Genomic DNA, 23,507 nt, shown 5'->3' with positions numbered 1-23,507 from the left:
TGTTCTAATAGTGACCACTACTTGAGAGAGGACATGATTTCTATTCATAGTGCAACTATTACCCAGTCAGTCAGACAAAATGGATGCAAATTTTACACTGGTTAAGAATCAGAATTATTTCTTTTTATACTGAGGAAGCTGCTTTGCTCTTTACTAATTTTGCTTTATTTACCTCATTCTTCTGAAAATACCTGCAAATATTTATCAAGAGAGAGACAAGGAGAGCACACATGCATGATTTTCCAAAACTGCTGAGGATCTGCAGTTGGCTGTATCTGAAGTACTCAACATTTTTGAATGTCACATCCTGAATAAACAGGGCTCTAAAAAGCAAATATGTAACATACTTGTGTAAAATAGCATTCAGCTACATTTTTCTGTGGTTGGTTTTTTTTGTCCTTGGAAGGTTGTTGGTGATCTTGTAAATGACTCACATAATTTTTTGTCTGGAAGGAATTCAGCTAAAAGGGCAATTTGAATGTAAGATAGAAATTGGCAAGTGTAATTCTAAAATTTAGAATTTTCACATATTTTCCATGCTCAATTGAGATTTGTTGGAAACCTTTTTGTTTTGTGCCAACCAACTGCATCTAACTTTCTTAAGTGGCATTAATATATTTTATAATTTATTAGAAAAGATTGTAGGATATTTTTCTTAATAGTTGTATCTAAAACACACCTAAGACAATCAAAACATAAAGCCATACTTAATATTTTCAAGTTTCAGCATAAATTACAAACTTTCCTATTTTTTGAAATTATTATGATGCACTTTAAAAGCTAATCACAGACATTCAGGAAAAAATGAAATCTTTATCTTGTCAATATAGAATGGCAGAAGTTTCCCTTCTGTCAAGTCATTGGCTTTTTGATTCTCCCCGTTTGATTAGGTGCATGTGTCAGAGTTCAGGTTTGTTTCACTCATTTCCACATTCTAATTATAAAAATAAATCCAGAATACCATCTAGAATTCAGTCTAGGCCTACTGAGATACTGGAGTGAAATAAAGGAAAAGTGGTTGTCATGATTCAGTTGCTCTGATTTACAGTTCAGCATTTTTGCTGAGGCCAAAGGCTGGCTTCTGCAAGAGCCCAGGTGACCCTTTGTGTCCCCACCTGTGCCCACTGGCATGCCAAGGCTGAGATGCCTTGGGAAGGACCTTCCAGCACTGGGCTCCTGCCCTGGCAGCACCTGGTGGCTTCTGCTCCAGCTGGGCACCTTACAGGGCAGCCTTGCTGTGGGGTGGCTGCTTTTCTGCTCTGCACCACAGGCTGGGGAGACCTGGAGCACCTCATGCAGCAGCTATTGCCCCAAGATTCCTGCTTGGACCATGCAGTCTTGTGGGATGGTTGCAGAACTGTGGGACCAAAGTGCCTGTACGGGGACGCTGAGATCGGTGTGAAGCATGTTTATGGTGCTGTACAGCCCCTGCTAACAATTTTACAGGCATTAGCTGAATTTATGTAACTATCTCTGAACTGGCACTGTTTCCACATGTGAGTTTACAGGGTTTAGCTTAACCATTTTTCAAGGAATTTTGGGTTATACCAGTGTAGCTTCTGTGTACAGGTGATACACTTTTCTTTAAGTATTTGAGTCATCTCAGGTCTTGAGTTCTCACTTGGTAAATTAAAAGGATAAGGCTGTGTTCAACATCTGATTTGCCCACACAAGAAGTTAAGAAAGCAAAGAGCTGATTTTTGAATCTCATGGTGATATAATTGCATTTACTCTTGATTGACATTGTTGCAAAAGCAGAATGAAGCCCCATATGTTTAAAAAACCTGACAGGTTCTTATGTTAAAATACCTATTACTAATCCAAATATGTATGTGAGTGTATTCTAAATAACATTTCTTGTCATTATTTGAGATATAGAATTACCTATTTTTTTAACTACAACAGCAATTGTGGGATTCTGTCCTTCAGTCAAGTAGTGTAGGGTTTTTGTGAATAAATCCTCTAGAGTTAATTCCAGGAGGACACAAGAGTTTCCGTTCTGTGAACTTTGGAATTACTACTTTAAGAATTATCCAAAAAGCTCTTGTCAATGCTAATTGTAAAATCCATTTCTCAGTCTATAGAAAAAGGAAAAGGAACACACATTTTTAGGAATCCCTTAATATTCATGTTATATTAGTCTTTAATTGTAATTTCTCACATCTTGTATTATAAGGACATACAACTTTAGATTTGTGTGGAGGATACTTGATACTACTTCATAAATTATTTCTACTTAATTACACTAATGCTGTTAAATTATTATTGAGTATTGATGTTTTATTTTGGCTCTCCTTGTGCATTTTAGACTATGAAGCAGTTAATTACAATGCAAGCTATAGGTCTCAAAAGCAGCTGTCACCACTTTTTCACTGTTCTAGAACATATATGTAAACTTACAATATGTTAGTAAGTTTTAATTTTTTTTTCTTTAACTTCTGCTTGCCTGACTTGGTGATTTAGTGCAGTCTAAGAGGAAAAAAAATTAAATTCCTTAACCACATTACAAATGAAAAAGACATAAGCTAATGTTATAGCTGAACGTTTCTTTGTTAGCAGCTGACCTTCTACTCCTAGAGAAAAGAAAGTCTTGGCTAGAAGACAGTTCAATAAATGAACAGGCTATATATTGATTTTCCTCCCTCTTCCCTTGTTATGTAATATGATTTCCTTTCCCTTGCAAGGGTTGCTGTTGTACAGGATAGGGCTGGGATCATGGTCGTGGAAGCGTATGGGAATGTGTAGACTAAGGAAGGCTGTCACAGCAGTCAATAAGATCTGAGAGGTGTTGACTAATTGCCTGCTAATTACACAGTAAATTGTCTAATTAAGCTGATGGTTAATTAGGGTACGCTCGCACAGCAGTCTTATGGAATTTTTGTCTGATGTCTGGGAAGCAGCTTGTGTAATTGGCAAACTGGTAAGGACTGGCAGAGCCCATGGCTGGGAAGCTCGCTGCCAGTAGATGACAGAATAAGGATGCGTTTGCACAAAGGTTGTCATGTGAACACGCAGGGGTTTGTTAGCCTTCTCCAGCTACGTGGCAGCCAGCACAACCAGCATCGAGCTGAGAGCTGCTGGAAGCTGTAAATAAAATAAGGCTTAAGCATGTAATATTAGAAAAGCAGTGACATGTGCTCTTTTATTTTAGTCAGTTTGAACTTTAGATAAACACAGGGTATCAAAATTCTCATGTACAGAACTTCACCAAACTGTGTGACTTGACCATGGCAGTAATTATGGTATTGTGATCTATTTGGTGGAGTCCCAGAATGATCCTGTTTCCAGGGAACTGCTGTATGTATGTTGTTTTTGAAAAAGTATGGCTGTTAATAAGGATGCTTGCCAGCCATCATAACTATCATGTGTGGCATTCTGAATGCACTTTAATTGGCATTATGTCTGTCCCTAAATGTGACAGAGTATGAGCAGGTCATAATGGTGCTCTGAGTAAAATAAGTGCGCACTGTGCATAACTATAATATCATTAATGGAAATCTAGGTTCTAGATTCTGACCCAAAGCCAATGGAAATGGTCAGGAATATTAAGCAGAGAGAACCTGGGCAGTACAGGAGTACAGACAGCAAATTCAGCCAAGCATGACTTTGTTCTGACTTAAATTTTTCATTCAGTAAAATGACATGGTGCATGAACTTTCTTGAAGTTAATTACAAAGGTAAATATCCTGCAAAATCAGAATTGCACAACACATGATTGGGTCTTCACATGACATTGTGATTTAATTTTGAGTTAGCATCTGCAAAATCTGTGAACAATATAGCTCTTTGTATATCGTGAGCTAAACCAAAGGTGTGTATGTATATAGGCACTTATTTGTTAAGAATGTTTTAATGTCACTTGAGAAAAGTGAAACTTAATAATACCCACTTTGGTTCCTGGAAATCACATTTGTTTCAGAGGTCCACATCATTTTACTCCTAAGCATTTGGGGTATGTGGTTTGGGCACAGTGTCTTTCTGGAAGAAGAAGAAAAAATTACCTGAATTCTGGATTGCTACTGAAACTTGGTTTTAATTTTTTTCTTTTAAATTTAATCCACACATATGTTTCTTCTTCCATAGAAATTGAATTTTAAAACAATCAAAATTTGACAGATTAAATGATACTTTCTTTAAATTAATAAAGCCCATTTTATCCTGTGATCTTGCTGCTTCTACTTACCTGCACAGTTAATAATGGCTTTATGTAGCACTTTCTATGTAGTGAATGTTAGTTTATGATTTTTCCTTCAAAAATAATTGGGTAAAATCATGGTACATTAAGAACATTCTCACTGTGCCAGTCATCAAACACACAACTCCAAACACTCACAAGCTAATCTAAAAGGCCTTAAACCTTCTCTGAGGGGAATTTTAACAATACTTGTAATGTTGCTCCTCTGTGTATATTTCCACAGAAGAAAATGCTACAATTCCCCTGAATCAGATCCTGTGAATTGTTGCATAAAAGGAAAAAGGTGAAGTACGTTGATTCAAGTCAAAACCATACAGGGAGGTCCCGTGTACATAATTTTATTTATATTTTAAATTTACATTTAATATTTGTATGTAGGATTTTTCCACATCCATCTGCACACATGTAAAAACAAACCTCTTCAATTAATTTTGTCTTACTGTTTTTAAGGTTTATTCTTTAAAAGTATTGGCAAAACTGTTGTTTTGCCTCTGACAGCATATTCAGGAACAAAGCTCACTTCACCAGCCAACTGCAGGAACTGAAAGCATACACTGCAACCATCACAGTTGCTTTCATTTTCTGTCATGGGGCAGCAAATGGATATGTTCTAATGCATTTTATTCTCTGAAGACAAAGAAGGGAGTTCAGAGGATAATTGTTACCTTATTATATCCCTCAAAAGGAATTTCTGGCACATGCTATTATGATTTATGCTTTAATAAATCACACAAACATAGAAAAGCATGTTTCTAGTAATTCACATGGTATAGTAAATGTATGTGTGTAAAGCCCTATTGTAACGTGACAGTCTGTAATAAAAATTGTATTGCAACAATGCTGCTGTTAAACAGCATCAGCAGCCAACTTATTTTAGAAATAATTTGTTTTAAACCTACCAGTCTTTTTCATATGCAGTTGTTGGTCTATCTTATATGTATGTGGAATCTATAGAAATGGGAAACATTTCCTAAATGTCCCTGATGCAATCTGTCCCAAAGCATCTTCCTGGTCCATTGTCAAGCCTCATGCTTAAACAATGGAGCGAGAGGAGCGCGGTGTCGGTGCAGTGTCAGTGTTGTGTTCAGCTTTGTTGCCTGGGATGGTTCTCTCCCTGTGCAGTGCAGGAGGGTTCCTGTTTGCACTCTTTTATTTAATCTGTATATCAAGCCATAGAGAAGGTTTAGTAAAGTGACATTGATTGAAGTGTTTTCAATATGTCGAAACTCAGCTTTATAACTCTCAGCTGATTTAGCTGGAGCAGCTGATTGCATTGTTCAAGTGTTTGTGGGAGACTGGGGCATGGTTGAAAGCGTGCTGAGCAAAAGTCAATCCAGACAAGATAGGAATGATGTTGGGATCGTTAGAGGAAACATCCAGAGGCTACAGCAAGAGAATTATCAGTCCTTGTGGCTGAGGGATGTAGTTCCATTGCAGGCAGTAGCTGCAACAACAGATAAGAGCCAGAAGCCTACACCCCTTTTATTTTCTGAACACAAGCTTTGCCATGAGTATCCATGCTTTGTATTTCAAGATTAACCTATGCCAGCCCATGCTATATTGGACTGGGTCTTAAATCTATCCAAATATTGTCAGTGGTGATGAACTTCATGGCTTGAATTCTGCCAAGGGAATCAAAACTGCCCCCAGCCTGTACTGCCTGTTTTGGGTGCGCTGGGATGGAGCAGAAGGAGATGCTGGCAGTTCACAGAACCCACCTGTTGCATGTGCTTGGAGCACCTGCCCAGGGCGATCTGTAAGAGCCCAAATCCCTTAACTCCAGCACAAACTTGAGCTTGTTTTTCCTCCCTAACTTTGCAAGAATTGAGGAGAGGATGAATATTGGGTTTCTCGTTGCTGCTGGATTTTTATTATTCTGTTTAAGTTTATACTCCTGCCAAGAACAGTGTTCTCAGAAGGTCAGTTGATTGCTGCTCTTGTGTAGGAGGTATATTTTAAAGACTGACAGGATTACCTGAAATAGGTGATTTCACATGGAGGTAAAAAAGGTCTCAAACACATAAATAAGCAAAATCTTATGTTCCTTTATTCTGGGTATATTCAAACTCACATGAATTTCTCTCTTGATATTGGTGGATTTTTTTTGTTTGATATCCAGAAATTTTTTGTGCCTTTAAGAAGAACAGAATGTTGGAATCCATGTCCAAATTTTTGGAGTATATATTTTTGAGTGTCACATTTCTTAAATGGTTATATTTTCATCATTTCTTATTCTAGGCTAAAAATCTGCATTTATCTTGGTTAAACTTGAACAAATCTATCAGCCAGAACATTCATAATAGTATATAACAATTTCTTTTTTCTAGAAACAGAAATGCAAATTTAATTTTCACTTCACAATAATACTGTCTATATATAAACACATATTTTTTTACTTGAGCAACTTTACTCTCATAGCATAATTTACATTTTTATTTCTATTTTAACGCTGTGGTTAGAGAAGGCTCTAAAAACGTGTCAGAGAGTAAGAATATATCTGAGAGTAAAGTACTAAAATGATAAACCAAGGACCATCAATCTCATGACTTCTTTCTTATGCCCCTCTCTACAATACTAAAAGTGATGCTTTGTTACCCTAACAGAAATTGTTCATACTGTGTGTTGGGATTTATATACCTCCAGATACATAAGCTCTCTCTTGTGATGTTTATTTAATTCCTTTTTGGGTAGTGTGTTTTGTGTTCCTTGCATTCCTCCTTTAACAAAATTTTAAAAAATAGTTCCAGAGAGTGCAAGGATTTAATGAGATTTTAAATTATAAAAAAATAACAGTTTCTAGAGAGTGGCATATTTCAAACTCTGCTAAAAATATACCTGATGGTTAAATTTATGCAAAGGAGAGACTTGATTCTGTGTCCAACATCCTCTATGTCTAGCCTGTTCAAGGATTCACATTCCTACTAGGTCTCTTCCTTACGTGTGTTCCCTGTCTTTTAAGAAATCTTTTTCCAGCCAGCCATTTCTCTCCCTAAATGAGCAGGTGTCATGGGCAGTGGAATATCCATACCTGTTTGGCTTTTGCAGCGTGCACTGAACTGCTTCCTGCTCCTACTGTAAATGTTGAAATACATCATCACCCATATTCCTGCTTTTCTATCTATTAGTCAAGAGTTCACAGTGTGCTTGCTGATATTCAAAACCACAGTGCTAGTGCCTGTTACATACAAAATAATATGACTTAATAGCATAGTTGAGGATGTAGTGTTTGCATTCAGAATGTGTGTTTACAGTGAAGTGTCTTGATACTGCCAAGCTCTCAGGGACAGAAACATCAAGTGCAACAAAGAAAAACATTTTTTTTCCAAGTGGTGGAAATGAGAGTTGTTTATTTTAAGAGATCTTATGTAAACGTAACTGGGGGAGGAAAAGCAAGCCAGCATTTCCAGCCAATTCCCGCCTGCACACACACATCTCGGCTGGCCGGAGCTTTCCCCTTTGGTGCCGTTAGCATTTTCATTTCAAAAAACGACAGTCTGCTGTGGAAGCAGTAAAAATGTTCAACCTGTGGTTTAAATTATTGATTTTTTTGAATATTGAAGCAGTATTTCAAATGGGTTTTGTTTGAGTTACTTCTGGGTAGAGGGTTCCAAAGGTAATTTGATATCTGAAAGGCTGTGTATTTCAAAGCCATTTCAGTCTTTTGAGTTCCTTCAGCTGATCAGCTGATTGGGTAAAATACCTTATTGTCTCCTGAATTGCAGGCAATAGATAAACTGCAGCTCAAGGTTAGCACGTAGACCAGCACACAATGCTCTTGGTGATTTCTTATGTGTACTCAGTGTCCAATCATCTGACAAAAAAATACCTCATTTATTTTTAATGCAGTAACTTATCTTCACTTTAAAAAGAAAAAAATTGAGATGCTAGTTTTCACAATCAAGATGGGTAGAGGTCTGTTTCCTGTATCACTAGGCAATGATGCATAATTAAAACAAGGTGAATTCATGGTATAAACTCCAGTATGTGTAAATAAGAAGTAGGTGCATGTATTTTCACAAATAAATTGTTACATTACTGCAGAACAGAATGGCTGTAGTGAAAGAGAAGACACTTTAAAGAACTCACGTTCTTTCACAAAGGACTGGGTTGTTGGTGGTTGTACATGTACAATGTTTAGGAAATTAGCCATTCTCAGAACCCTTCTAGTCACAGAAAAAAAAAGTAAAAAGGTATTACTTCAATAAGGCTCAGATCTGTTAGTGAAGCCATATTGGAATGAATATTGGAGTTGATGGGAACTGTGGAAAAGAAATTATTGCAGGAATGGGCCTGGTTAAGAAGACTTAATATACTAATGACACTATCAAAGAATAATGGTGTGAATCAGATTTTAAGCAGGTTTTTCTCTTAAGGAGGCTAAAGAGTACTTATGGGTTAAAGAGTACTAAAAAACAAAACTTCACTGAAATATGGATTATGCAACACTAAAGTATGGATTATGCAAATTAAGTTATGCAATTTATTTGGTAAATATGCATATATATGGCATATATGCTTAAATAAAATTAAAATATATGAATATAAGTTGTGAAAAGATGTATGGCATAAAGAACTTATGTAATCCCCAATTGATTTCCATCTTAAAATAATGCTACAACTGCAATACAGTCCTAGAGTAACTAGTTTGTGTGAGTGTAGTTTAAGAATTTGCCAGATTTTGTCAATCCTCCCGGGATCTACCCTACAGTGTTTTGCATTGTAGTTTACAAAATCCCTTTTAAATCATGTGAGTTCCTGCTATACTGGAGTGTGCACAAAATAACTTTATTCATCCTATTCTAGGTGTGCAGCAAAGAAATCTGCCCTGCTCTGTACTGACTGCACTAGGGGAAGGTTGTCTAAAATAGCAGAGGTGTAAAAATCCAGACCCCCTAATGCCTCCAAGACCAGAAGCATGCGGTCTATACCTGCCTAAATACTTAATTGTTTTGCCCATTAAGTGAGCACTGGCTGTGCTGTATAGATTACTCTCCATACGTGGGGATAAGGTTTGGGCTGAGGAGAGTCTCAGTAATTCCTGGGTCTGTGAGGTAATGCTGCGTGTTGGAGCTCTCCTTGGCCCTGGTGCAAACTTGGCTTCATTGCCCTTGGAGTGAGATTGCTCCTGTGATCTGGCACGTGGAAGTAAAGAGTATATCCTGTTTCTTAGTGATGTTTTGCAGTGACCTGTGCTTTAAACTCCATGGTTCCGTGGTAGGAAAAAGGAGGCAAAGACAATCCCTACATTCTATTTATCACTACTATAATTATCCCTAACCAAGGACTTCTTGTGGGGCAAATCCCTTATTCCTCCTTAAATATCTTTGTACCTGACTTTTTTGTGTTTAGCATCAGAAGGCTTTTGAATCCTTGCCCAATTTTAAATCAGTATTTTGTTGGAATAAGCAGAGAGCCTGCCAGTCAAGCTGCCCTCCCTAGCCCAGGACAGATTTAGTCTTAGAATTCCAGGTTTGAGCATGTAAGGTAAGCCTTTTGCAGCAGGTCTCAGCTGGCTGTGCCATTAATGGTGCCAGAGATCCAGGCACAGCTGTCGTATACTTTCTTGCACCCCTGTGACAGTAGTAGTGGGAACATTTACCACAGATTCCCAAATGAAACCCTATCTCAATTATAGTGGCTAACAACCACCTTCCTATTGATTTCAAGGGAAATGGACTTCATATCTACCTTATCTGTGTGTGCTGCTAGATCTTCTGATGAGCATATTTACTTAACTGACAGACCCGAGCAATGACTCCAGAGAGGGCTGGGGTTTGGGACCTGATATACATTTAATGGAAGAGGGCATGCTTAGCTTAGAATAATGTTTTCCCTCGGTGATAAATAGGAGAATGGTCCTGCTAGGAATTTCCATATATCATGGCTTCTTTGAGTTCTTACAAGAATATTTTAATGAGCTTTGATCTTTTTGCTTTATTAAATTTGTTTTATGTCCCACAGGGTGGATTTTTTAAAGCCAATAGAATATGTCATTTTTCATGGGCATTTAAAAAAGTTAATAGGCATTGGCTAAGCTACTGCTATGGAAACTTCAGGTGAATGTAGAGGAAAACCAGACTTGAGATGGGGCCTCTGTGTCTGCCACAAGCAGATGGGAAACAGGGCTTGTCCTTTGGCATAAAAATTCTGTGTGCACTTCAGCACTTCTCTGCATGGATTTCTGCCTGTCAGAGATGGTATAACATCTGCAAACACTGAATGTTTATTTATTAAGAGCTCAGTCTGGAAAAGCAGACTCAGCCCATCAGGCCGGAAATCTCCACTTTGAAGCTCTCAAGTGGAAAAAGCCATCTCTATCTAGATTATTGAGCCCATGTGCGGTGCCCCTCATGGTGACTGATGGATGATCACACAGTGCTCTCAGAGGAGCTCACATCTCCCAATGACAGACCGGGGCATGCTGCTTCTACCCTTCCTGAGCTTGGTCCACCCAAGGTTTGCATTCCCAAATGCTCTCCCTGGCACGTATGCATCCCATCCCAAGTTCTGTATGAGCTGTCTTGCCAGAGAAGTACAGTGTCCTAATCAGTCAAAATATGCCAGTAGAGTTTGTTCCATGAATGTGGGAGTCAGAAAAAACCTGTTAGTCATTAAAAAAATAGTAACTAATTCAGGATGATAGTTTAATTTGAAGTGCAAGGTTTGAGATGCCTTGCAAGTTGATTCATAGAAAATTAATTTTGAAAGAATGTTGCCAATATTTTATTTTTCTTTATTTAGCCTAAATCTGTTCTGAAAAGTAGTTCAGCTACTTTTGTGTCTGTGAACATAAAATCTAGCAGTTTGCATGCAATACTCTTATGTGCGTCCTTATTCTGGTAGCCAATACAGAGAGGGAAATGCTAGGGCTTTTTTAAGAATTTTAAGGTAGATAAAATCACCAGTAAAAATCAAAATCTATTTTAAAGATCCTCTATAAAATGTAGTGCTGAATTAAAATTGGTTTGAATCTCTTACAAGATGTTCAAATGCTGAGTTGAAATTCACAGGGGCTGATATTTTCATGGTTTGTTTATCCCATGATTATATTATCCAGATCTCTGTATAATCAGGCTCTGAGAATGTGGCTTACCCTTGAAATCCCTGATCTTACAAAAGATCCTTTGACTTCCACAGGAGTTTTACATAGAAAAAGATAAAAGGAGTATGTTCAAAACAAAGTTAATGTTCAAGAGCTCAGTTATCAAAGTAGTAATCTATGGTTAGATTATCATTGGAATGTAAAGGAAAATAGTCCTTTAAATACTTCCACTTTCCCTGTACCTCTTTTTTTACAACTTGAAATTATTTAATGCTACCTGGAGAATTGATACTTTTAAAGTTTTGTACCTAGGTATTTAAATAGCATCCCAAATAGAATTGGTATTGTTTCCTTGCATTTCTGTCCCCTAAATACACAGTAATGTTATCAATGCTTATGGTATTTAGCATTCTTAATCCTAATGGAAAAAGAATATACGTAAGTAGGTTCAAGATGTACCTCAATATTTGCAATTCATCCCCAGCAGAAAATTTAAATACGTGCTTGAAGGAAGTAATATGGCTCTCATCCTAATTACTCAATCCAGCAATAAAAATATTTTGGATTATACATAAATTTAAATATAACTGTGGTGATCTGTAACTCCCTAATGTTGATTCTTTGTGCAGGAATTTTAACAAGTCTTTAAATATGATTGTCATTAAAAAATTTTTATTCTTGAAGAAATCATATATTTTTCCCCTGAAGGAAGGCATCTAGTCTTCCCTCCTCCTAGGAGAATATAATAGTCTTGATTTACTTAAAGAAATCTGCAGGAAAATATTTTAGTGATAGTTCACAATTTACTAATGGAGTTTTACAAAACAGCCTCTAGGAACAGCTAGAAATACATTGATTATATGGCTTCCCTGTGAGAAAACAGTAATTAAAATTATAACACAGATTCTATCAGGACATGTTAATATTTAATTAGGCAATAAATGAGCTTGGTACAGGTGTCCAGAGTTGTTGACAGGAGCTTTTTTAATCCATGTAGTATTGTCTCTTAAATAAATAGTTACCTCTTTGCTTTTTTCCAGTGTGAAGTTACATGCCTGATTAGCAGCAATTAGTATTGCAGCATTAGAATTATGAGATGAACTGCAATTCTCTTCTGTTTTTCTTCTAGAGGAGCTCATTCTGTGGTCTAGTGTGTCTTGGCTTCTAGGTCATCCTGTTAGGAACCTCCCGATACTGCTGCTACCCTATTGCCTTCCTACAGTAATTTGTGTAGCAATTAGAAAACAATATTATAGAAACTAACATTGAGTTTTCTCTAATGATGATATTTGAAAAAACTATATTAATTTGGCCTCCCCATCAAGTACAAGAAGAGAATTTGTATTCTCCTTGTAAGCATGACTCCCTTTAGTGACTCTTTCAAACCTGCTGCTGCAAGCATGTAATGTAATTCTTCCTCCTCTTTCCTGGGTCTTACTTCTTTTTAAGGGGTCTTACCTAAGTTGTTTCCTCACTGATTTTCTTAGACTCACACTTCTGTAAGTGCCTTTTCATTCAATTTTCATGGGACCATTCAATAGCACTCATCTAGAAAGAAGTCTTAAGAATTGCTACTCCTTTATTTGGTCAATTAAATACATTTACTTCACAACAAGTTTTGATTACTGGTTAGAGGATGATATTCCCTAACAGCTGAAAATGGGCTAATATTTTTAGATGTCTGTAAAATAATTAATCTGTTAAGACAAGCTAAGTTTTTATGATCTAAATCCACTGTAGTCCCAAGGGTAAGCATTATAGATTGAAGTACTATATTTCAATTATTATGCATTCATTTTCAAACTTTTTGAATCTACACAGGTCCTTAGAGGCCATGGTACAGAAATATCAGTTTAGGATACAGATCAAAAGCTGCAATCAGTGCAGATATTTTATTTGCCCTTGTGCTTCTATTTATTTTATTCTCTTCTCCTCAAATAGTTAGCATTGCATCATTTGCACCATGTTTTTCTGTTCTTATGACCTCTTACTGAAAATTAATTAATGTTTTAAGGCAATTACTGAATATTTTTCCCATCAGTCAGCTAAAGCAACCATTCATTGATTAAGTAGTTTACTATATCAAAACACCAAGACCCAACAATCATGGAATCATTTAGGTTGGCAAAGACCCTTAGGATCATCCAGTCCAGCCAATAACCCTGAACTGCAAAACCAGATCCAAAAGTGAATGTCTGCATACAGATTCAACTTTCTTTCAAAAACTACAAGTTCTACATCTCTCTTTTTTGATGGGTGTAGTTTTTGATCACAATACATTTTGACAGCAGAAATTTAATCATGTCCTTCTGCCTAGACCTTTATCAAAAAGCTGATAAAATGTGTGCTCACACTGATCGCTAGCAAGAAATTTTTAAAATGTCCTTCAGGTTTTTTTTTTCTTTCTCTTCTTTCCATCCCTCACTTCCCTGTCTCACAGAGACACTGATATAAAGCTGATGAGAATTTGGATTTGCTTTGAAAGCATCTTTTGTTCAAAGACTAATTTTAACCTTGTGATAGAAATTGCTTTTTGTATTCTGTTGAATGTGATATCTAGTAATTGTTTGTCAAGACAAAGTGGTGTAGGACATAATACATTTTAAAAATTATCTTTCATAATTACAGTTAAAGTGCCCTTATATTCTAATGCCTAGAAAACAAGCAAGTATGTAAAAATAAAATACAAAAAAATTTAAATGTTGTAATCTTAAAGCAATATGGCCTTGTATCGTTAAAAAGTGGCATTTTTAAACCACTTAACCAAATGTAATTGATAGCAAAGATCAAATACTTCATTTCCTTATGAAATATACAACTCAACCAGAAAATATTTGTAGATTTAATGTAAACATTATAGTTGCTATTCTATTTTTTTTTTAACGTTTACTCCTAATTTCTGTTGTATTTGCATCTCCTAATTTATTATTTTAGCAAGCTTAAGTTTATAATATTGTGACTTGGAGACAAACTTCATGTCAGAATTAACAAATTTTGGGGGCTGGCTGTTTTGCAAGGGCAGCAAACCATTCCTTTTTGACTTACAGTGGAGGAAGGGATTGTTCTGCAATTATTCTAAAGTAAAGAGTAGAATTTTTTTTTATTTAATACACTGATCTAGTGAGATTATCTAAAGGGCTTGGAATTTTGCTGTCTTCATCACAAGTTATGGGCACTGATGGCCTTCTGTCTGGGAATTGCATTAGTAAGGAAGGTGTGCTGAGCAAGCAGCAGTGATGAAAGCTTAGGTAGAAATGAAGTTCGGTGTCTGTAAATTTTGAAGTTTGTCACACGTTCTCATGGTTAAATCTTAAAGCACTAATGAGACAGTATAGAAAAACATTAAATATGTGGTAACTAAACCTCTAACTTGTCATTTGTCTTTCACACAATGTGAGTAGTTCAGCAGTTTTTCTCCAAAGTCCTGACACATTGCTTTTTCCCTTATGGGGCTGCAGTTTGCTGTGCTAACTTACTGATTTGGAAAGCCAGCTTACTCGCTGAAACTGTAGTGTTAAATTGATTTAATAAACAAAAATGTGATAGTTTAATGTTGTAAAATAATTTATTCAGTAATGGTTTGTTTAAACAAAAAATAGTATTTATAACTCAAATGATTCAGTCAAGAAATGGAGTAAGATATTAAGGAATTTTTACAAGCACTGTTTGTGTTCCAGACTTTTGGAATATAAGTACAGATTTGGGTACTTTCATCTTTGCAAACACAGAACAAACAGACATCAAAAGACAAATAAGAATATTTTAAGGTATCTTTTTCCCCTCTATAGCACAAAAGATCTTGTACGTAAAAGCTGAAGAAACACAATTGTAAGTTACAGCAAGGTTCCTTTTCAAGATGTGTTCTGTACTAGTGGAGAGATCAGAACACTTATGCTTTGAATCACCAATGTGAAAAATGCTGGAAGGCTGAGGGAGTAATATGTTTTTAAATTCAGTTATTTTGCTGAAGAAACTTAAAAATAATTATTTTACATCATATTATCATTATATACTATCTGTCTTCAAGGAAAGGAGAGCAATGAAGAGGAAAGAGGGCTAGGTATAGACTTCATTCACAAAAGCAATGAAAAAAGAGGTGTCTTTATGGTGGTATATTTTTCATACCTGGTGGTGGAGAGATTAGAGCAGTTTCTGCATGGTGGGATGTTCTGAGATAAGTTTTTCTGTCAGGGTGGTTTTCATTTTTAAAAAATGCCTCTGTGTGCACTGAGGGAAGGAGAAGGAGAGAGTGAGGAAGTGACATAGATGAGGTTTTGTGCTTGTATGGGAAGAATAAAGTCTGGGTGTTAGAAATTGACAGGCAGCACTGTGTGCAACATAGCAGAGGTTTGTGCACTGGAACGTGCCAGCCAGGGACTCATCAGATCTCCTTGGGCAGAAATCGTAAGCAAATTTCCTTGCCTTTCTCCATGAGCCCGTAAATCTTCCCATGTTTTGCAAAAGTCCCTCTGTACTAGATAAGGTCTTGTAACTGTTGGAATAGTTTTGTGTTTGTAGAGGTCCTCACTATGCATTTATCTTCCAGTTCAGCTGGAAAAAATTCCGGCTTGGGGAAATTCAGGACAGCGAGTCAATGCTTTGGGCCTCATAAAAGAAACCCTGCAGGGGTGGAGTATGGTGGAGTATGTCTGAGTTGTGATGGAGAGGGGAGGAACAAGTCAGAAAGGTTGTATAGGAGCAGTGCTGTGTGCAGTGGTATTGGTGCTTCAGGTTTCACTTGCCTTTTGTGGATGGTTAAAACTCCAGAAGGGGTGATACTAGACACAGTCTGGCTAGACAGCTGAGTCACAGAAGAGGCAAATCATCACAAGACCTTGAGTGAGAGTTGGCAGGGAATTACGAGGACATAAGTCTGTGATGCCGTTCGTATCTATGAGGGTGTGCAAACAGCAGTGAGCCAGATTTCCAGAATGCTTTAACTACTGTGATATTAGGCAGGAAAAGGCAAAGTCTCCCTATGTTTTCACAGAGGTGAAATTGTAATAAAGTTCTACTAGGGAGCTTCAACTAGGGTAGTTATGGAAAACTGAATCTTGATACTGGGGGGTTGATTAAAGCATTTAGAAAATAAGCCCTAAAAACATTTCACACATACTAGATATTGAAGTCTATTCAGCCCTTTCAATATATTTTTTAAATGTTGGGGAGGAAAGCACATCATAATTTGGTTAAATAACTGCATTCTTCAGCTACTGTACTTTGTTATTCATTTAAAGAAGATGGTGTATTGAACATATGAAGGTAGGAACTTACGTTTGAGGTGGTTTTTTACATTGCAGTTTACTGTGCACTAACTTTAAGTATGCTGTTTTGAAATACTGGACTTAGATTACATTAATAAGGTATTTATTTAGATCTCTCCTTCACAAAGAAGCCATTGTGAGGCTGCTTTGGGGCTCACTTTGACATCTAATGAGCAGCAACCCCAGGAATGTACAGATGCATACTCCACTTGGCAAATATAACGCCCTCCTTTCCTGGAAGAAAGGAAGGTCAAAGAAATTAACTTTGTTAGAAATAGTAATCTGCTCATTGTGTTTAATCTTTTTCTCATATTAATGAAAAGAAACTGACAATGGTCACTAATTCCTATCTGCTTTCATATGTTAAAGCTGAGAAAAGCTTAATTTGAAGTATGAAGTGACTTTCATTGACTTTGGGGGCCAACACTGCAAGGCAAGTTCTCTGTGTGTCTTAGAAGTCTCTCAGAGTGAAGAGAACTCAGGTTAACACTTACAGTATGATTAAATGTGTTTTTAAAATCTAAAAATCTTATTTGAAACTTTAATTGTGCTGCAGCTATTTAGATTGCAGAACACCGGTACTTCAGGAGTGAATAGTTGTACAATTGCTTAATATATTAATAAAAGCTGCAATTAATTTTTTTTTCCATATCCACAATAAAAAATGCCAGGTGTTCTCTTAAAAAGCTGTCATGTAAAAGGGTTGATTTTCTCAAACCATTTGTGTTTGATTAGTCTGTCAGGGCCCTAGGAAAGCTGATGCCCTTGTGCCCCACCAGTCTGTCAGTGTCCCATTAAGGGGACCCTTCACTGAACAGGCACTGGATCAGAGGGCAGCTCCACTGATGTGTTCAGGGTCACACAGCATGAGAGACAGCTCTTCCTGGGGCTCCACAATGGAGTCTGTGAGCCACTGCCAGCACCCTTGAACTCCCACTAACAGTATACAGAATAACATTCTTTAGTAATACAGTAGAAGATTGTCGCAGGTTAAAGTTCAAAGATTGCTGGTGATAGTATCTGGCTGCAGGATTGTATTCAAAGCAGTATATGAATAAGCTCTAATTCTTAACAAAAACTAGCTTGAAACAATCAGTGTACTTAAAAATACAGTTCTTACCCAATAGGCATCCCTGTGGGGGAGAAGGTGACTCCCTCTGACTGATCTCAGTTGTTGTGATGGAGTATTCCCTATCTTCTCCCCATTTCTAACTTACTTTTATACTATTTTTTATGTTTGGGAGGAGCATGTATTGTGAGTGGGAAGTTGGGCACATTGACTGCTTTCCATCTGGGGAGTAGCAACCACATTTTCTCCCTATAATTTTCCATACTGTTATAACTGTGTCTGTAACTTTCCACTGCTCTCCATATTCTGTTTCATCCCCCCTTAGCATGTACATTAACTGCAATTTTTGTAATTTTCTTTAATTTTACCCGTCTTTTCCCCACAGCAACCCTGTTATTTCAAGTGTTCATTGACATACTTTTAGCAAAAATATTTTGAAAAAATTGGGCAGAAAAAGGATGTTTTGAGCTCTGCAAATCAATAGGAACACATCAGAGCTTTGATATGAAAAATCATACAGATTTATTCTCTTGGTTCTTTTTATATTATTACTTATCTTTTATTGTATTTGCCTAGTATAACTGCATCAACTGAATAGGCATGAGGTGGCACAACTCTTGGGAGACTGCCTTTCTGAAACTGGCCTCTCAAAACATTTTTCTTCAAATATTTTTTTTCTTTTTTTCTTTTTTCTTTTTTTTTAGTTTCTAGGAGACATGATTATGAAATTAAAAGTGAACTCAATTAATGAAGAGCTGTCTTCTTGGTTCCCCTAAAACAATAAGTCTGAGAGAGAGGTGAATGGTTTGATTAATTTCTATGTGTCATTAACTTCCGTGCCCTCAGATGACAATGTTAATATTCACAATGTGAATTATTTCTCAGCTGATTGGTTTAGGAGGAACACACAATGCATGTACTTATTGCATGATCTAGCACTGTGCCTAACAACTCTTTGGTTGCCCTAAAACTAGAAATGCCCCTGCAGTCCTGCTTTCATTGGTCATTATAGACGGCATGGTTGAGGTTTTACAAGGCAAAAAATCTGTGGCAATTACCAACTGCAAATGTGAAGCAAAGCAAAATCCAGAATGACTAGTAATGTATGGACTGATATATTGATACATGCCTAAATAAATTTAGCTGACTATAAGCTGTTGAGTGTCTCAACTTTATCTTTAAACTGTTGTCTCAAATCTCCCAGCCCATTAGACCTAAGTAGTTTAGAATTCAATGATCTGATTGCAGAGTTCAGAGATTATTAGAGCAAATGGGGCCCGATCAATGCCTTGGGTCATCTTTTCAGTGTGTTAATTAATTAATCAACAGGAACAGAAATATATGTGTAATGCAAATTAAGTCAGTCTCAAGTTACTAGAATACCAGAATTGGTCATACACAGGAGAAGGGAATCCAAAAGCAGCAGGATATTAGTGCTTTTATCTGTGTAACACAACTTTCTTTAGTGATGTCCTGAACTAGAGATATTTGCAGGATTAGTCTGGTTGTTTCTGCTGTGCTCTGCTGGAGAAATGAATAAGCTTTTGAGGCAATGGAAGAAATTCAGTAACTGAAATATTAATGATTCACAGTCAGCCCTTGATTCTGTTTGTTGTCACTGCTTCTCTTCATTTACATTAACCCCCAAAACAGGTTCTTTTGCTGTAATCTAGTACCAAATGCAGTTTCCCTAATCCCCATGTCCACAGTGAATTGCAATATTTCCCTATGAAACAAAGTAATTTTATGTGGTGTTTTCTGTTATCTTTGCCAATTATTTCTTCAGGTTGTTTTTTTTTTTCCCCACAGTTTTGTCTTTTAGTATGGAAAGCCATAAGCTTTGTTCTCCCCTAGTTTCTCCTTATTAAAAATCTTCTATCTTTGGTCTTCAGAGTACATGAAAATGCTGTGCTGTTTTTCTCAAGGACCGTATATTGTCTCCTTTGACTGAGGGAGTTAGATACTTGATTTGTTTTGGACATTGGAGACGTTCTTCTATTCCTGTATGTGGACCTCTCCTTTCACCTGTGGGCATGAACCGGACCAACTCATTGCTCAGGTCATGTCTCTCTTTAGAACCAATAAAGGTTTTAGGTTCAAACCCTGAAGTACGTCCTGTCAGGCTTCTTGCTTCACTTCTGTTGTGGCTTTTTATGCACACAGTAATTTTTATTAACAATAAAAGGTTTGTGTGCATAGTTGGGATAAAAGGAAAAAAACCTGGGGTTTCAGAAAAGAAAATGAATTATCAGTGCCAGAATTTGGCCTCACAATTCCTACAAACAGGAAAAGACAGCATTCAATTAAAACTCCAAAAGGTGGTTTGTCACAAACCCCATGGACTGGAGCACAAGGGCTACTTCAGCTGCTCTGCCATCACCTGCTGGGTTTGGAGCCAGCAATAGCAATTGGCCTGCCACCAGAATTTCCTGTTGTAGTGAAATGACCTGTCGTACCAGGTAGAATTTTTCCTAAAGCCAAGGGCCATGAAGTTGGCTAAGCCCAGCCAATAGATCCTTTGCCCAGCTCTTCCCTTGTTCAGCTTTCTCATAGCCATGGCAGGAGACAAAAGATGAAGAGGTTGGTAAGGCAAGTTCTGTGTAGGTATTTCACACTCATCTCAAAGAGACAATTTTCTGTTCTGTCACTTGTGTGATTTTATTTTGTATGTACATAGACAGATTCCTTGAATCATCACATAAGTTATAAATTCCATTTTGTTTCCATGAACTGTGAGTCTCCCTGTGCCTGGGGCTGTCATGTGCTAACAAGAGACAGGAGGAGTGCCAGAGTGTCAGTCATTACAGGCTCTTTCCATCTAGTTTACGCTTAACCAGGAGGAGCAAATGTGGAATGAGATCTTAAATAAGGACAGCATATCCCTCCCACAAGGAATCAAGACAAAGCAGCCAGGTGGTAATGTTTGGATTTCAAAGCCAGGAAGGATTTTTCGAAGCAGAAATGGCTTGGTCAGGAAAGATAAAATGATGCACGGACACACCAGAGAGGTCTTGAGACGCAGAGGTGGTGGGGAGGCAGTGGAAGCCTCTTCTTCACTGGAAGAAACTGATGTCTGTTCTTCTGGGGAATGGGAGGGGAGGGTCCCTGAGCACCAAAGGGGATCTCACAAAATCTCAAGGAAAATTCAACAGTGAGGAAACGTAGGCAGAGAGATGTATGTGTGTTTACTATTTCATATGGCTTTGTGTATCTCTTGTGGTCATTAAAGTGAAGAATGGCTGCTTTTGAGACAGTTTGTAAAGTCTGTGCATTCCCTGATTCAGTTCTGTGGGAGCCTGGAGAGAGAAATTGTCACTCAGCTGTTGACTGTAACTGAGATCTGGGAAAGAGATCTGTGTCAAAGCCGTGGGACATCAGCAGCAGTTGCAGAGTCTAAGCCAGGGTCTCTCCTTTTAGAAGGGAGAAGAGATTGCCTGGAGACCCAAGGCAGATAGGAAAACTTCAGAGTGTTTTTACGTGGAAGCAGACAGAGGCTTTGAGAGAGCCTCACAAGAGGTATAATCTAGGCTGTAATATCTCAGTCTTTAAATTCTTACCTGTAGTAAAATGAAACTGAGCGAAAGAACACCAAGGCTTGCACATAGTGAGATAACAAGAGGGACCATTGGTGGCTCCTAGCATTATCTGGCAAACACATGCACACAAGCGAGCTGCAAAATGGAAGTCAGACCACGTACATCATCATAATTTGCACTAAACCCAGGAGTAATAACTCCCATCAGCAGACAGGCTGTTAGCTCAGGCTTAGTGCCATGCTACAGTAGCTACATGGCTGCTGACTGCTGTGGAGCATGGGAGAAGGCAGCCCCTGGTTGCTGGCAGCGTGGTCAGGGTGAGTCCCCCTGCAGCTGCCCTGTGCCTGGCGGGCTCGGGTGGGACCGCCACTCCCTGCCTGTGTGTGCTCACCGGGCACCGTGGCCAGGGGGCACCAACAGCTTTCCAAGGTGGAGCAAGGCACAAGCTCCTCTGGGGCAATCTAAAAGGACAGAAATGCTCAAGAGGATAATGTGGAGCAAACTGATGTAAATGGCTCCTCTGCATAAACTGCAATTTTTGTAATTTGTTTAGGGATTGAGGGGAGTGCATTTTGCTGTGTGGTTTTGGTTTGCATGCATTCAGAAAGTGTTCTGAATTTTTTTTTTTCCTGAAAATATAATTTAACTGTTGAGAGGGAGGTGAAGGTTTTGTGATGAAAGGAAAATACTTTAATAGGAAAATGGGGGATTAATGGGTTGTCCATGCTCCCGACATGCTAGGTCTGAAAATAGATGAACTGGCTAGATAACCTTGTATGATTTTTACATATGTAAATGGACATATAGCTACGTATCAATATAAAATATTAGTGCATATTTACTGTATAATAATTAATTCAACTTTATAAGCAAATTAAGATTGCCTCACATTTACATACAATGTGAAGAAAAGTCCCTTTATCCTCTGTAACTGCAGCATTTGGCAGATTCAGGAATAAATAATCTTTTGTGGCAAGGGTATGCCTTATCAAACATATGCAGATCAGTGCTAATTAATGCTAATTAAGGTTTCCTGTCTATCTAGCTGGAAAAACGTCCAAATGTTATGAAATCCAGTTAGTATGCCTATTACCCTAATTGTTTTATATGGGATGGTTCTTAATTAAAATATGTAAATTTACCTTAATTGCTATATACTAATAGAGGTTCATGTTATCTCACTAAAAATGACAAGATGGTGAGGAGGGGTACTTAAACAAATAATTCTGATACGTTTGTAAATAAATGACCTTTACTCAAAATTATTTTTAATTGGAAATTGGCAAAAGGAACATTTTGCCATCTATGTTTCTCTTTCGTTTTAAATAATGTCAGAATTTACAGTTCTTTGTTAATATAGATCTGGTGACATCGTGGCTTAATTAAGACTACTAAACAAGTCAACATTTTGTGTGTTTACTACGTGTTTCAAAATTGTTTGCTAACCTCACATTGACCTTCAGAAATGTCATACTTTACAATATTAATCTTTATTTTCAATTTTTTTGGGTTTTTGTTTTTTTGATCATATGGTTTGGTTTGAGAAGTTTGATGTACTGGTGCACTTTTGCTGGTGCCTGGCCCATGCCTTTGCAGCAGAGAGGCTGGTGAGCTGCACCTCTTTGAGCTTCACCCAGGAGTGCAGGACATGGACTTGGACCACCTTTGGTGGGATGGTTCCCATGTCTGCTGGGACATGACTGAGGCCCACACAGGTTTCTACACAAGGTCTTGTGTGGCTTCTGCCCAACACAGAAGCACTATTTGGACGATATTTTGTATGGTGCTTCGTAGGTGTACAATATTGGAGTTTTCTTTATCATTATCATGCCATTTTACACACAGAGAAAACATTTTTCTCCTCTGATGTAAAGAATTTAATTGGAAAATCTGCTAATTTAGAGAATCGCTCTATAGTTGTATTTTTTTTATTCACCTGGTACATTTTAACTTGTATTATATAATATACACCAACAACATAAAGCTCACTTCGCAAAATCTGTCTGAAAGTATGTCCTGTTTTGCAGGATATTGTAACCAATGTTTCTCCAAGGATTGTGCGTGGAACTACTTCAGGTCCTCTGTATGGCCCAGGCCAAGGGTCTTTTCTGAACATTGAACTCATCAGCGAGAAAACAGCAGCATATTGGTGTAAAAGCATTGCTGAACTGAAGGCTGACTTTCCAAACCATGTAAGTGCCACTTAATCATAAAGATGCAACATACTTACTTGGCATCTCTAATTTACAGATGTGTGAAACCCACATATTTAGTATCTTTTCAATAGAATGCAAACTGTTTTATTGACATACAAGTACATTGTTAAAAACTATGCGGAGGACAGTCATGGTTTTTTCATTAGACTGATGTTTAGTTTCAAACAGAAATATCAAGGGAAAGA

The 23,507-nt window shown here is 37.5% G+C and overlaps 1 protein-coding gene across 1 annotated transcript in view; it reads left to right on the top strand.

Annotated features, from left to right (window-relative positions):
* Positions 1 to 23,507, top strand: part of DPYD (dihydropyrimidine dehydrogenase) — a 311,278-nt gene that overhangs the window by 159,465 nt on the left and 128,306 nt on the right. Inside the window, exon 13 of the mRNA XM_031057867.1 lies at positions 23,134 to 23,298. Coding sequence (XP_030913727.1) covers positions 23,134 to 23,298 — 165 coding nt within the window. The remainder of the gene's footprint in view (positions 1 to 23,133; positions 23,299 to 23,507) is intronic.

Source organism: Geospiza fortis, unplaced genomic scaffold (genome assembly GCF_000277835.1).
Source record: "Geospiza fortis unplaced genomic scaffold, GeoFor_1.0 scaffold403, whole genome shotgun sequence".
NCBI lineage: Eukaryota > Metazoa > Chordata > Aves > Passeriformes > Thraupidae > Geospiza > Geospiza fortis.
The sequence above is the reverse complement of the archived record's forward strand: the minus strand, read 5'-3'. Positions and strand labels throughout refer to the sequence as shown.